The sequence below is a fragment of the Apus apus genome, chromosome 1 (assembly GCF_020740795.1).
Source record: "Apus apus isolate bApuApu2 chromosome 1, bApuApu2.pri.cur, whole genome shotgun sequence".
Taxonomy (NCBI): domain Eukaryota; kingdom Metazoa; phylum Chordata; class Aves; order Apodiformes; family Apodidae; genus Apus; species Apus apus.
Window position 1 is genome coordinate 167,887,454 of NC_067282.1, and position 14,928 is coordinate 167,902,381.

General features: G+C 38.7%; 1 protein-coding gene across 1 annotated transcript in view; it reads right to left on the minus strand.

Annotated features, from left to right (window-relative positions):
• The window catches only part of TRHDE (thyrotropin releasing hormone degrading enzyme), a 212,294-nt gene that overhangs the window by 45,126 nt on the left and 152,240 nt on the right, over positions 1–14,928 (minus strand). The window contains exons 10-12 of the mRNA XM_051608023.1: positions 10,297–10,385; positions 1,294–1,427; positions 1,140–1,195 (exon numbers count right to left, since the gene is read on the minus strand). Of these exons, the coding sequence (XP_051463983.1) occupies positions 1,140–1,195; positions 1,294–1,427; positions 10,297–10,385 (279 nt within the window). The remainder of the gene's footprint in view (positions 1–1,139; positions 1,196–1,293; positions 1,428–10,296; positions 10,386–14,928) is intronic.

A 14,928-nucleotide genomic window follows, 5' to 3' on the forward strand; every position in this document is an offset into this window, starting at 1 on the left:
ACCAAATGGGTACTTCTTCTCTCCTCATGATGCCTCCTGCACTACTACATCTCTGGACTGTTAAGTAAGGGCTAATCACTAGTTTATGTCATATATTCAGTCTAGCACTGGCAGCAGGAACAGAGTGGTGGAGCACCCATCCATGTTTTACTGCAGAGATGCTGGAACATCACTAAGCCATAATTTCTGTGTGACACTGTGCCTGAATCTCAAACATCTCCAGTGACTGTAGTGAAATGTACCTCAGTACTGCTGATTCTCACAAGCCCCTGCTCAAATATGGCTATAAATATGCTGGCAAACAGAAATATCAGGAATTCCTTTCACGCTGCCTTTGACATCACAGTATTTTACTGACTCAGTGCTCCCAGGCACCTCAAAAATCAAAAAGTTTGACATGTTCCACTACTTTCCTCTCATTTTACACTTTCACTACCAGCATATTGGATGTCCTGATTTCAGAATGGAGAAAATTCCGTTGCCTCAATTTGTAAAGAAGGCATTACCTAACCAGCACTGTATATGTTATTAACTCTGATCATAGTAAAACAAAAAATGTCGTATATATTACAGAAATGGTCAATGGAACTCTGATTTTCCATTCTGCATGAAAAAGTCTGTTCTAGCAGATTACAAGAAAATAAAGGTACTGGGAAAATGATGTAACAATACAAGTCAGGGCAAAAAAAATCCTGAAGATTGAAGGTGTCTTCCATCACAAACTAAATACAGCATAAGGGTGATTTAAAAAAAAAAAAAAAAAAAAAAAAAAAAGGAGAGGCAGGACATTAAGGAGAAACAGAAGAAAAAACCCTTATTCATTAGAGAAAAAGAAAGAGATTATTTATCACCAAAGTGTTAAATTGAACTTGCTGCAAAATTGATCAGATCTCTCTAGACTCGGAAATACCCTCCGGCAATTATTGATCAAGAGTAGTGAATGTGCTACAGACCACGCTCATGTGCAATACCAAAAAAAAAAAAAAAAAAAAAAAAGAGGCAGGGGGGGAGGGGGGAGAAAGAACCAAAGTGTGTTTAAAACATATATAACTTTGAAACACACTCAACTGCTGAGCTAATGATTGCATGAGTTATTGCAGCAGTGTGTATGAGGATAGATTGTCTTCAAGAAAACGTACCTGGCTAGATTGAATGCATCATCGATCAAGCCTGCTCGATTACTGACAGAGATAACCTGTGAGGGGCAAGCACAAAAATTGAACCATTTAGATTGATGCAACAGTGCAGGTTCACCTATCAAAGCAGATTTTAGGGGTGAGAAGAGGAGCTTACCTCATGGTTCCTCGTTAGCTGATTAATTAGCAGCCTCCAATTCCTAATATCATAATTAACTCTAAAGTAGCCAGTCTGGTTGATGTTCCCCAGCAACCAACTTGAGTATTCCAAAGTGGGAATTCTGTGGTGTTCTGGAAACAAAGAACAAGATGGGAAGGGGATTTGGTTTAAAATTTTAAAATTCTAAAGATTTATCTTTTAAATTCTCTCCTTCTTTACATATCCATGAAGGGAGTAAAATTAATTAAAAGACTAACAAAAATATTTTGTTTGATTCATAATTTCCTTTATCTGTTCAGATGTATAGAGACACCAGCTGACATTCCTATGGGAACCTTTTACCCACATAGAAATCCAAAGGTGGCTTTTTTTCCTGGCAAATAGTATTTATATTAGAGGTGTCCATTTTAAGCCTGGTACCCTGATTCTAGCCATGCTAAAATAGATTTCTACAACCAACTCAAATAATTCAATGCATGTGCTATAGGGAGAAGACTAAACTTGTGATTAAAAAAAAAAAAAAAAAGCTCAACACCTAAATTCTTAAGTGTTTCCGCATGTAGTTGATGAAGCTTTTACATTGGATTTTAAATTAAAGTATTTCCAGTTGTACAGCATTTAGCTACTACGCACTAAGAGGCTTCCCTTTAGAGCTCTACTAATTAACCTGTTCTTCCTCTTTCTCCTCTTTTTAAGTGATCACTTCAGGGCTGAAAGTCTACATTTATTCCAGTATTGATACAGTCAGGCAGTCCACAACTACTTGCAGGACTACGTAGTTCAACAATGAAAACTCCCCACGTCACAATACACACTTCGTTCACTAAAAAAAGAATAGTCATGGAATGAACCGTTAAGGCTTCAATGTTTCTTAAAGAGGCCTTCAATCTAGTAAAGTATCATGACAAAGCTAATCATGAACCATAACTCACTAAAAATTAAAAAAAAAACCCAAACCTAGTATAATATAGTTAGGTTATACACTGTTGACAAAAGGAACAGTGTTCTAATGCATTTTTTAAATTAAAAAGAAATATATATAATTTGTTTTATATGTAATTCCATCAGGAAATTGGTGTGCTTGAATTCCCTGACAGTAATGTATAGGGGAAAAAAGCTAACACTTTGATCTTAACAATCCAGCCATACTATCTAATACCTGAACTTACTACGGAAATTGATTTGTTTCAGCCTTTCTTATAAAAAAATAATTTCTGAGTAAATAATACATGACTAGGACTACTAATAAATGTTATGCTTCTCCCTGACTAAATATCTGTAGCAAATACACAAATAACTATCATTTTAAGGTGCAAAAAATAGAAAGAGCAGCAAGACTCCCATCCTAAAAAGACTTAATTATATGTTTAACTTTAAATTCAGGGAGTTGTGTTATATCCACAAATTCAGATTAAAAGTTGCAGGATTAAAAAAAAAAAAAGTCCTCTTCTCACCTGGTAGTTCTGACATCACGAAAATCTCTTAAAAATACACTTCTTAGTAATATTAAGTCCAGAATAACTCAGTTGTTAGCTATTCACTCCAATAGTTACTGCCCTTTTAGGGTTTGCCTAACTGCCTTGCACCAATTCAATATATATACAATTGAGGAAAATAAAGTACAGCCCCCTGGTTTTAGTTAAAATATTAATTACATCCATTTAGTTATCTGTGATAAAGTATCAGGCAGACACATTCTTTAGGAGCCAATGGATCCTGCAGAATGGGACTAAGTGAGAAAACCAGAATTAAGTCCTACAACTCTGTGGGCTTCCCAAGCGTTCATACTGTCAAAGCACCTAAGTTGCTTCTAAAATGCAATCTGATTTGGAACAAGTTTTTAACACAGTATGTCCTTCCTTCCACAGGGTTCTGTTAAACTCTGGGCTACATAGCCCAGTCCTAAGCAAACTCTCTTCAACTGCTATACTGAAGTTGCTACCCTGTTTAAACTCTTTTTTCACTGGATTTTAAGTCAGAATAACTCAGTTGCTCCAGCCTACTTCAAGAAGACTTGAATCCTGGTTCTTGTGTAAAGCACCAAATCATACAGTAACGAAAAACATCACTGCAGAAATACTGTTAAAGATCATAACAATTTACAGTATAGTGATAAAGGCACTTTCTTAGAACAGATTTGGATCAAATATCTGCTGTGAAAAAGGAAGAGAAAAATCTGAATCTGCATCTACCCAATCCTATTTAGTTTATCCAGCATGATGCTCTGAATAAAGCCTGTCACCCCTAAATCTCAGCTGTGTTCCTTGTCAACCTAGTGGGCTTCTTAAGAGCAACAGTAAAAATATCTATTTCTATATCTCAGAGAGACTGTTGTGAGAAATGATGACTCTTAGGGTTTCTCTGGGTCTTCAGGGGTGTACTGTCCTGTCAGGGTCAGGAGCAGGCTGCTCACACCTGGCAGAAAATCCTACCGCCTTAACACAGTACTGCTTTCAGTCCATGCTTTTCTGTTGCAAACCAACCTCTAAATACCACCATCACTGAAAGTAGCAACTTGTAACTGGTTCATTCCTGTACCGCTATGACTCCGCAAAACGTACCAAATGGGCTATGAACACACATTAACCAACAAATGGAAATTTTCAAAATCAGATGTAATAAACTACCTACATTTTTTTCTTGAGTATTTGTATCGAATTTTGATCTCCGAAGTAAGGAAATGACTGAAGTGAGGAAATTACTTATGCTTTAATAGAGCACTGAATGATACTTGTCAGTCAAGTATGACAAGTTCAAAATAACCTATTTCACACATAACAGCTGTGCAACACCTCTAACACATATTGCTTTACGGGAGAACAGTATCTTCTCAAAGCTCAATGGCATTATTGCTGTTTTGGTCAGTTTAAATCCAACCAAAACCCCTTGCTATTATTTTTTGATAAGACCACTCAAGTATTGACCTTCTCCTGAAATACAGGATAGGAATCTTTCATGCCTTTCCAGCTCATATAAGCAGGTGGTTATTTTAAGGGACTGACTGATGCATGTGCTTTGTGTAGTTCTATATAATTTACTGGAATCTGATGTTTGAGTCTGTCAATTCTCATACCTTCCTATAAAATAAATTCTTTATTTTGGTGATTACTGCACTGAAAATTTCTATACACCTTGGCAATTTCTCCACTTACCATAAACACATCTATTAGTTTCCTGCTAAAAGTATTACACCTGGGGAAAAGGTAGTCATTCAGTGTTAAGCCCTGTATTAAACCGATCATGACTTTCTAAACAACAACAAATATTTCATTTATGAAGAAAACTATCTTCGATGGCTTTAGTTCACCTCTTAAAATTCAATATAAAATACATATGCAGTTGTATTTGAGATTAAATTATTTCTTTTAATCATCTTCCCTCAGAAAGTGTTTTTCCTTGGTCATGTTTTGTCCGGATGCCTCAGAAAATAACAACACTCTGAAACTTCTGGTTTTATGACATACATACAGAAGACATTGAGGAGGAAATGGTTAAGTTTTATGACATTTATTTTGAGGTAAGAAAATCAGTTATGGACTTATTCTCATTTTCTCTGCTCTGGAATTGTGAGACAGTCCTCCAGCTGGTGCTGTCTGCATGTGGCTTGAAGTTCGGAGCTCTCCCAGCTCTCAAGTGACTTCAATTCCACACAAACCAGCAGGAATGATGGTAGGCTGCTCCTCTACATGGCAACACGAATGCCTTGTGAGGCAGGTCTGGGTGAAGGGCACCCATCTGCAAGACACTACAACAATGCTGACAAGGGCATGGGCTAAACACAATGTTCAGATTCACAGCTGTAATTTAACTCTTCATTTTATACAACCCCCAGCATACTAGGAAATTGGTTTATGTTGGTAAAATCCCCACTGGGAGAACTAACTCCATTTCCCTACAAAAATCACTGCACAAGAATAGCATAATTTCATGCTAACAACAGCAAGTGAAATTCTTCTGACAAAGAAAACGTTCCATGAAGAATGTCATCACAATCACAATATTTTTTAAAAGATACTGGCTTTAGCTAAATTCTACAAATCTTTTTGCAAGAACTTTTCATGTGGGGAGAAGGCAAACCAGACAAAAAAAACTTCTTTCCATCTCACTTGCCATGTTACCATAGCTCCATCTTGAAACATATATGTTTTGGTATAGTGAAGAACACAATAAATGGAGCACATCAGTAAATATGATTATGTTCTGTCTCACATACTCTCTTCAGGCTACCCTTCCATCCATTAGCACTCCTACATGATGGAACTGCTAATATCTAAGGTGATACACAATGTAAGCAGCAGTCTTCTATTAGGATCTTTGCTCAGCTGTTAGGATAAGGGGGGTGATTCTGCCTCACTCTGTCAAAATCTTGCCAGGACTGCAGATCTTGCATTCCTTGCGTCCTCACTATAGCTGACTAAATCTGTAAAGCAGGATCTAAGTATTTATTTTATTCAACAGGGCTTTCCTTCCTCCCTCTTTTGAAGGATAAAAGAGTGGAGTCTAGAAGCAATACAGGTCAAGCTCAGCAGCTGAGTCTCAGAAAGGAAAAGAACGGGTATTTTTCTAATGCTGCAGCCAGCAAACCCCAGCTCAGGAGCAGCTGTCTTCTACAAAACACTTCGTGGAGGAGAATCACACTGTCAAGTGGCTTACAGCTAAAGTAGAGATTATCTAGTAGGGGGTGGCATAATATACAAGTTCGGACTTGCTGTTCGGAAGGAAATTGCCCTGTTGAACTTCTTTCCCCCACCTCATGGCAATCCTGTGGAGATACTAAGAGAAGTCCGAGTCACTTTAACAGCAGCAGAGATTTCCATCAGAGTATTTCCCTAGCACATAATCAATCAGTCAAGCTACAGGACGTGGGAATGGAAAGGGCAGGGAGGCAAACTGTAAATCTGTGTCAGCCAGTTCAGCAGCACTTGCTGAGTCACATGGAGATGTTTCCCTCTTGAAGCCTGAGTGCCAGAACAATCACGTCCAGGGAATGGCAAGTATGCCTTTGTCTGAAGCCTTGCTTACCTGGTTGAAAGGGACCTCCTCACTTGATGTTGAAGTCACTTCTCCTGGATTTGCAAAAATGCAAAAGGTGAGCCTGTGCTTCCACACTTAGTACACCTTCAGCAGCAATTGCCAATGCCTTCCCCCAAGCCCTGCTAAGCCACTGCCTTGTGGCAATGGGCTACATTCAAAGGTGGTCCTTGACTTTTACCTGCTACTGCTTTTGGGCTGGTCTCAAAACACTGCAGATGTCATGTTTATATATTATTGCACTGCCCACAAAATAGGCAACTTCCATAGGAGAAAATGAAAAAAGCTCTGGATCTCTGATGGAGCAGAAGTTTGTAACACCAATTACTTCCACGGTGCTGGTGAAATCTATCACTCAGCAGACCTGAGGGATTGTAGCACAAAGAGCATTGCAGCCTTCTTAGTGTGATATTTCTGACCTCAGCATGGAAGGAAAGGCTAACCCTGAGACGTCTCCTTTGTGATTCGTTTAGTTTTCAGAGGCTGAATAGCAGTCACTCATCTGAAGAACGGCCTCATCACAGCTATGGAGAGTGAACACAGGGAAAAAGGTGGTGGTGACATACCTGTGCAGAACTCTGAGAGCAAAAGAGATGGCTTCATTTCACACACCCAAACAAACTGAGCCAGTAAAAGGGTCATCGGATGGCTGGTATATAAATTGATTACTAGGAAAATGGTTACATAAATGCTATGGTTCACTGGGTGAAGAGAAGAGAGACTGCAGAAGCACTTGCAAAATGAAAACCTTCCAAAACTATGACTATGTACTTTCCACAAACAGATGTGAAGACCTACACTGAATATGAAACATGTTAGAGATTGTGAACTTTGTCAGAGAAGTTGCCAAGGCCTGGCACTGTCTTCTCTACAGGATTTGTTGGAAAAGACAATGAATTAAATCTCAAAAAAGCACTGCCTTTTTGGAATTTCCAGTGTGTCCCTTCACCTTGTTGTGAAGAGAGGACAGCAGGAACACTGTTCCAGCAGCTGATGGATGATCTGCAATTATATGAACTAATCCTACTCAGCATATTGAACAATCTGCATGCCTCACTATCTCTCTAGTATGTGACCAGATACGGCCAGAATGAGTAAGGAGCAGCAACCCAAACATCCTACATTCAGAAGCTCTCACAAGACTGGACAGCAGCCTCTTACCCTTTGCTCATGAAAATGCCAATTGGCTTCCTGCAATACCATGATGAGGTCACAGACATGGTAGCAAAGAGGATGTAAAAATCAGTAATTCTCTCACTTGTCCTCCTGGATGCACATGAAGAAAGACAATTTTCCATGAGTAAATGACCCTCCTTGGTGAACACTAGTGCAAAGAAGGGGGTGTATTCCCCTGGGAATATGTTATTTAAACTACCACAAAAAAAAAAAAAAAAAAAAAAGAAAGATTATTTCTTGATAGTACAATATGTAGCTACTTCGAAACTGCCATGGTTTAATTTCTCTCAGATGACCCAAAGACAAGGTCAATTTTATTGAAAAACGTAAAGTGATATACCAAGATACAATAATGGTAATGATTAACATGGACCCTCTTCATTACTGGCAGCTGAAATGAGCAATGTGATTAGTATTACCTGACAGACAACAGACAGCTGTTCATCATCTCCTATTCACTCTTCAGGTTACACTAGAAGCTTCTTTACTACAGCAATTAGTCAACAAGGAGGAAACATCTGCTCTTTCCTAAAGAGGGCATGGAATCCATCCTCATGAACAGCATTTCCTCCAAATTTTATTTGAGTACCCACATTCAATTACACTCACTCGAAGAACAATGTGACCATTCCCTATCTTGCAAATATCCTCTTAAATAGTTTGTTTCACCTCCAGCTTGCAGAGCTGTCCCCAGACTACTCACTGAGATAACACTGAAAGTGGATTCTCTGCACTACAGAAAGTCCTCAGGATTCTTCCCGTCCACAAGAAGCAATCCTGGAAACCATCCTTTCCAGTCCCAGAATCCTTCCCACACCCCCATGAAACAAACATACCAGCTGCAGAAAATCTCCAGGAGTATCACAAAATCATCTACACCAGCCCAAATACATAACAGCATGTACAATGAACCATTTAGTACATCCAGGGATGTTCTTACTGACTTTGTTATGTTGAGGAATTCTCCAGCTTGGCTAGACAACAACAAATAGAAGCAAGAGGACATCCTTGCTGCAGTCATACGTTTACAGTCTCATTTTCAATGAGGCACAGCAAGTGAGTGAGTGAATGAGAAAGTAATGAGGAAGAACAAGGATAATGCCAATAGATCACAGTGGCATTGATTTGCTACACAGGAAACTGATGACTCAGAAAGGTTCTTCTTTAATTTCTATATAGCATCCACCTCAAAAATCATTGCTCACTCTGGCCATCATTAATTTGTTGATTTCTTGAAGGCATTTCAATAGGAACGGTAGATCTTAAAAGACTGGGTAGTGGTTTTATGGACTTGTTCCTCCACAGCACTCTGCAAGTAAAAGGCAATGAGGAAGCAAGTGTGCAAATAACAGTGATATACTGAACTTTCAAGGCAGAAGTGAAGGAAGGGAGGCATGCATGTACAACCTAATGAGATGAGATGATCAACTCTATCTGAAGTCAGTAGGAATCTTTCTATTAACATCAATGAGAGTTCAGTCAAGCCCTAAAGGACAAAAGTAGAGCAGGTCATTATGGCAGACTGTGAAAGTGACAAGAAGTTTTTGAACTATTCTGGAGGTGTTAATATTATGAAGTCTGGCCAATGGGATGTATTTCTGCAAAGTGAGGCAACACTGGTATGCTCTGACAAGAGTATATTTCCCAGGTATGAAAAGTGTCCTGGTCCCAGACACATTTCTAGATCATTGGATCATGGCAGCAGCATAAAACATGTTATGTTCTGATAGGCTGCAAATGATCAGGGCAAAGAAACACATACCTGATACCAATAGAAAGTTGGGATAGTCAGATTTCCACTGATCATGCACCAATCACTTCTACTCCTGCTGGTTGCTAAGCTCTATATGACTATAATCTTTTAGTGATGTATGCAAGAGGAAAAGAAAAAGGAAAAAACACAGGCTGACACAGGCTTGACTCTTTCCTGTTGTCAAATTTCTATCAGAGGGAATTTTACAAGAAGGGGTCAGTTTTCCCTCTACAGACCATGTGTCGAGAGGATGCATGGATCCTTCTTTTCCTTTCCATATAACCATTCTATTCAAGTCTCCACATTTCTTCCCTCACTCTCTTCATTTCCAGTCCAAAACTGTCAGCTGATGTAGCCTAAACAGCTAAGGACATAGAGAAATATTTAATGACATTTCTATGGTGGTATTCCTTTTTTAGGTGATAAAAATCAACCGGTATCTACCCTTAGCTGTCCTCAAGACAATAACTATTATGATAATGTAGGAACTGAGGAGGGAGAAAACAAGCGGTAAGCAGAATTTTTGAGGTCCAGCTTCTAGTTATCTAATAGCAAAAAGAAACACTTTCATAGATCAATAAGGAAACTTTTTAATTACAGTAAACATCTCTTAGCCCTGGTTCAGACTATAAATTGGAGTAAAAAATGCCAGAATTCTAAATACTTTGCATTTACTAGGCCATGCTTTGCCATAAAAATATTACATTTAACTTTCAGCAATCAATAAAGTGAATCGCATTCAAAAATGATGTGATCTGTTTTCCTAAATATAAAATACTTAGCATTTAGGTACACATTTCTATGTAAAAGCTTTTCATTATACTGTCTAACTTCTGCGATAATTATAAATCTTGCTCGTTGTTCATCATTCATTCCTCCTCCCTCCCTTCCCATCTCTTCTTTCCTTGTGATTCATTTCAAGTAGTTACAACTGGGTGCAGTGCAACTAAACAATTAACTAGGATCAATGCCAAAGAAACAGTTGATGAAAACACAAGTATGCTTTATGAGATTCCACTGGGAGGAAAGTTTATTTTTACCTGATTTGTTAGACACCCATATAATTGCCTCTGATGAGATGTGGCTCGTATTTCCTACTGCAATTGTTAATGGAATCTGCCACAAGTAGCTGCAAGACAAAGGAGGGGGAATCTAAGAACAAAAATACTGAACTGATTCTTCTCACAGCAATCAGGGATCATGTCAAAGAAATCAAAACACAATTTCAGTAGCAGTGTAAAGATGTGGATTCTAGTAAGTTACTTTGATTTTGAAATGCATTTGCTATTAGCAATAAAACAATGAAAAAGTCATTCATCTTTAAAAAAGCCTAAATTACATTTTTTCACACACTATCATCATACAAGGACTTTTTTTGCAAGGCTTTCCTAACTTAACAAAATTAGTCACATAAGAGGGAATAATGATTTCCCATAGAAATAAGAACATTTTTTTACATTAACTTAGAAAAAGAGAACTTCCAGGTAAAACATGCTTTGATTTATAGGGACTCCAAAGTTTAAAAATAACATACTCTTCTAGCAACTTCCTAAAAAGCTATTATAGGCTTTCATAGCTACTGGTTTATAAAAACAAAACAAATGGGATGGATCTCCACTTCTTTGCACCATTTATTATTACTTACGTGTATGTAAACTGGACAAAACATGCTACATGTGGACTTGGAAATAGGCTGGTGTAATCAGACCCCAGCCTCCTTATAGGGCATCACAAATTGTTTATTGTTTGGAATAAATGTTACAAGTTATCTAAAACTTTTATATCACATCTTCATCTCAATAACCAGAAGTTGCCTGTATGAAGTCAATCTGTTGAGGGACAGATTTAAAGGAGGAATTCCTGCATATCTTCCCCCACCTCTATTCTTGAACTCTCAAAAGGATCACTTCACCAGCCAGCGAAAGAACAGGCACTTCCCTCAGCAGCCTGCTAGTCAAGGGGAAGGACTCTCAAAAACGGTTCAGGTGGTACCTTTGTCTAAGGAGCATTAATGTATTTAAGCAAGGCAGCATGGCAAGAGAATGGCCCCAACCCAGATATTGTTGTATGCTACCACTTTGATACCAAATCAGTGTACCATTCTAGAGCGGTGCAAGGATGAGTGTGGGCAAGTTTTTGATGTCTACATCGGCTTTTCTCCTGCTAGCAAGCAGCATTGCAAAACTAGCCTATGGTACTAAAAAAAAAAATTAGGTTTGCTCCTTCATGCTTACCCAGAAGGCTAAAAAACCACCCAAATGTGCCACAACTGTGGTTGACACATGCTGGCTTGCAAGGGCTGCCTTGCTGGCCTCACCTGTGGGCTTGGGAGGGAGAAAACCTTGCCCTGCCAGCCCTGCTGCCACCCTCAGCTCCCAGCTCCCCACCCATTTGCAAAGACCCTCCCACCCACACAGGGATTTGCAGTGCTCCGAACAGAACCACATGTGCCAAGAAACACTTGTGCATACAGAAGTGATTCAGCAGAGAAGGGGAGGTATTTGGAAAACTGTACAACTGAAAGACCTATGAGTGACACTGGAAAGAATACATGGCATTTATTGCCATCTGGGAGAAGAAAAAAGGTCCCACGTGATTTTGGATTTATCTGGATGTTGGTAACGTGACACACTGGAAAAATGGTTAGATCTACTCATGCACTGAAAACGTGTTCCACATGAGCACATGTTCTGGCAGATGCTTTTTTGGGTAACTAAGCTGTGACATTTGAAGATGCTACAGCCTTTATCACTCTGCACACTCAGTGTGCTGGATGTTACCACCCTCAGAAGCACAGCCAGCAGAAAATTATGTCCACTGGTGCATTAGTTTCTCCAGTTCTCAGTCTGGGGTCTTCACACAAATTTATCTTCATTGTTGGCTTAACTTATATTCTGGACTGTTAACTGGAGTAATGAGGTGAAAACGTGTATTGTATGTATCCTGCTGCTTCTGCTACAGCAGCAGTAACTTCTGGGTTTGACAGGCAAGGGCAGCCAGGAGATGCTCTGAAGTGATGCACCAGAGAATATTCACTACTCTCCTAAATACCTTACTCCTTCCTAGACATTCACCAGTGTTTTAAGAGTCTGCCCAAAAAAAAACATTCTAGGAAATATATAATCAGTAAAAACACAGTTCTAAATACTCGGCTCTGCACAATGAAAAGATGCTGTCAAACTGTGACCAAGAAAAATGAGGCAAAATTAATCATAAAGTTTGGCCATTTTTTGAAAGAACGCGAACTTTGGTATATGAAAAAATTTAAAGAATTGCATTTGCATGGTAGTTTTATGACTCTTGAGACTCCTACTTAAAAAGATACCGAGAGCTGCCTATGTAGCTGATTTAAACACATATAGACATAAAATAATATTTGTGTATGAACATAGACATGGACACCTGTTATTTTGAGAAGGAACTTCATCAAAAGATATTCTGTATATTGCAATGTCTAGACAGAGAAGAACTTGATATTACCTTATATTGTTATTTTATGTTACCTCCAATTTAGGTAAATCCAATTGACATATGGACTGATCTTCCTCTGAAAGTTGCTCTAGTTGTGGAACAGCAGTCCCACAAGCTACCAATCCTCAGAAAACACATGTGAATTTATTTGGGAATATTAGTATTAGTAGATTTAGTTTTTATCTCCCCAAAATGAGAGACCTCCTGATATTCTTGGCACTCTCCAGAACCTCCAAATCTCATCCTCTTGGTTACTGGTTTACCAGATGAACCATAGATTTCCTTTAGACATCTACAAAAAAACCCAACTTTTCCTACTTTACTGCTGCTGTTCTCTGTATGTTAATCTGCTTTCTCCTTCCAGTCCTTTTGCTGTTCAGTGAAACTTCTGCCACGGCTGTAGAAGAAGCTGTAGTTAACTTACTATGTATGTGAGGGAGATGTACTTGGCTCACCTTTCAATAACTTTTTTTAGTATGACTTCTCCTACACACCATGTCTGAGTGATCCGTTTGGATCGTGTTCTCCAGGTGTGACTAGAAAAAAGACTCTTCTGCTTTACAGAGAAAACAGGAAAAACAGGGGCCTGCTCACCGGTTTTCTTCTGCTTTTTCTGAGAGTAGTGCATAACTTTTATTTACTCTTTATAAGCTAGAAGCACCACCAGTGTGCTCTCTGTACATATTTGACCAGAGAACAAAGCATCCTGTTCCACCTGTTCCATCTGCTGCCTGCTGTGAGAAACCAGTTCCAGTGAAAGTAAGATTCTAGCTAGCCTTGAGAGCCCAGGTACTGGAGCAGCAGGACTTGAAACAACACATTTGGTCCTTCTATCCTCAAGAATATGTCTGCAGGAATTGGATGCCTGTCCAGGAGCACATTCAGCCCCTGGCTGAAATGGAGCTAATGAACTATGTGTCTAATCTGCCTGAGATGCTGCTGAGCTTCAGAGGTATCCACACATAATATCCATCTGGGTACAAACCTGATCACCTTAACAGGGAGATAATTGTGGGGAAACTAAGGACTATTCCAGGAATTTAAGAAACCAACTCTGAGGATGAGGAGGGGAGACATGGAACAGACATGGTAAATATGAATTGTGCTGAACACAACATTGTTCAGTCATAAATGTTTTAAAAAGATGTAGGAAAGGGGGATCTTGTTGAGACATAGTATAAATAAGCCTTTTACTGTTGATTTACAAGTGAGAAACTCAATGTGAAATAATAAAATTTAGGTTGACAGGATTACATACACAATTGAAAGAAAACAGAAAACAGGGAATGGTGCTTTTTTTTTTTTTTTTTTTGGTAGCATCACATCGATGAGTAATACCAAAGTGTGTTAGCATCTCCATTCAGCTTAAAGACTAATGAGAGGGACTTGTTCAATAAAGTAATACAATCTTACATCTGTCAAGGCACACGCAAGACTGGAAGCTAGCTAATTATGCTCTGCCTAGATTATATAGAATTTTTTGTCCTGAGCGTTACATAATGACTACATGGCCAGAATTAGTGTCCTTCATCTCACTCAGAAAATGATCGTATTTGTGATAAGTACTTGCTTGCACCTTGACTTCCAACAATTAAGAACTGAGATCCCCTTGTGGGCAAGTTCTGAGACCATAAACTATTCAGTAAATGTGATGCCTCACAATTCTGTCTCTGATGAACAGTAATGTTGTAGCAACATTGCATTTTCAGTGGAACAATTAGTTGGCTTCTTTTTACAGAGTTATGCAAAACCAAAAAAATGCAGCAGTTTGTTTCCTCTGCTAACAAAACAAAGATCTCAGGGCATTAAAAATGAAAAGGCAAGGTTCTTGGAGTTTCAGATTTTGCACACCTCTTCAACTACTTTTGTAAACGAATGAATATTTTTGCTGAGATGTAAACCTATACATTTTCAAGATTCACCTTCCCAGTAACCATAACCTGCCAAGCCTTCCACCTCTTGCGGGTAGTGAATACCATGCTCTTCCAGTGGCATTTCTCCTTTCTCTCCAAGATTCAAAATTAAACAAAGAAGTTCAGCTACTCCTAGTCATTACTCAAAGAAAATTTAAGATATGTGCTCAATATTCAGAAGCTTATTATCCTTGGCTACATTATAAAGAGTATTTAAGTAATGTGAGTGTCATGTAAAGTGACAGAACTTCTGTACCTAAACTATGACAGCAGAATTAGCTTACCTAC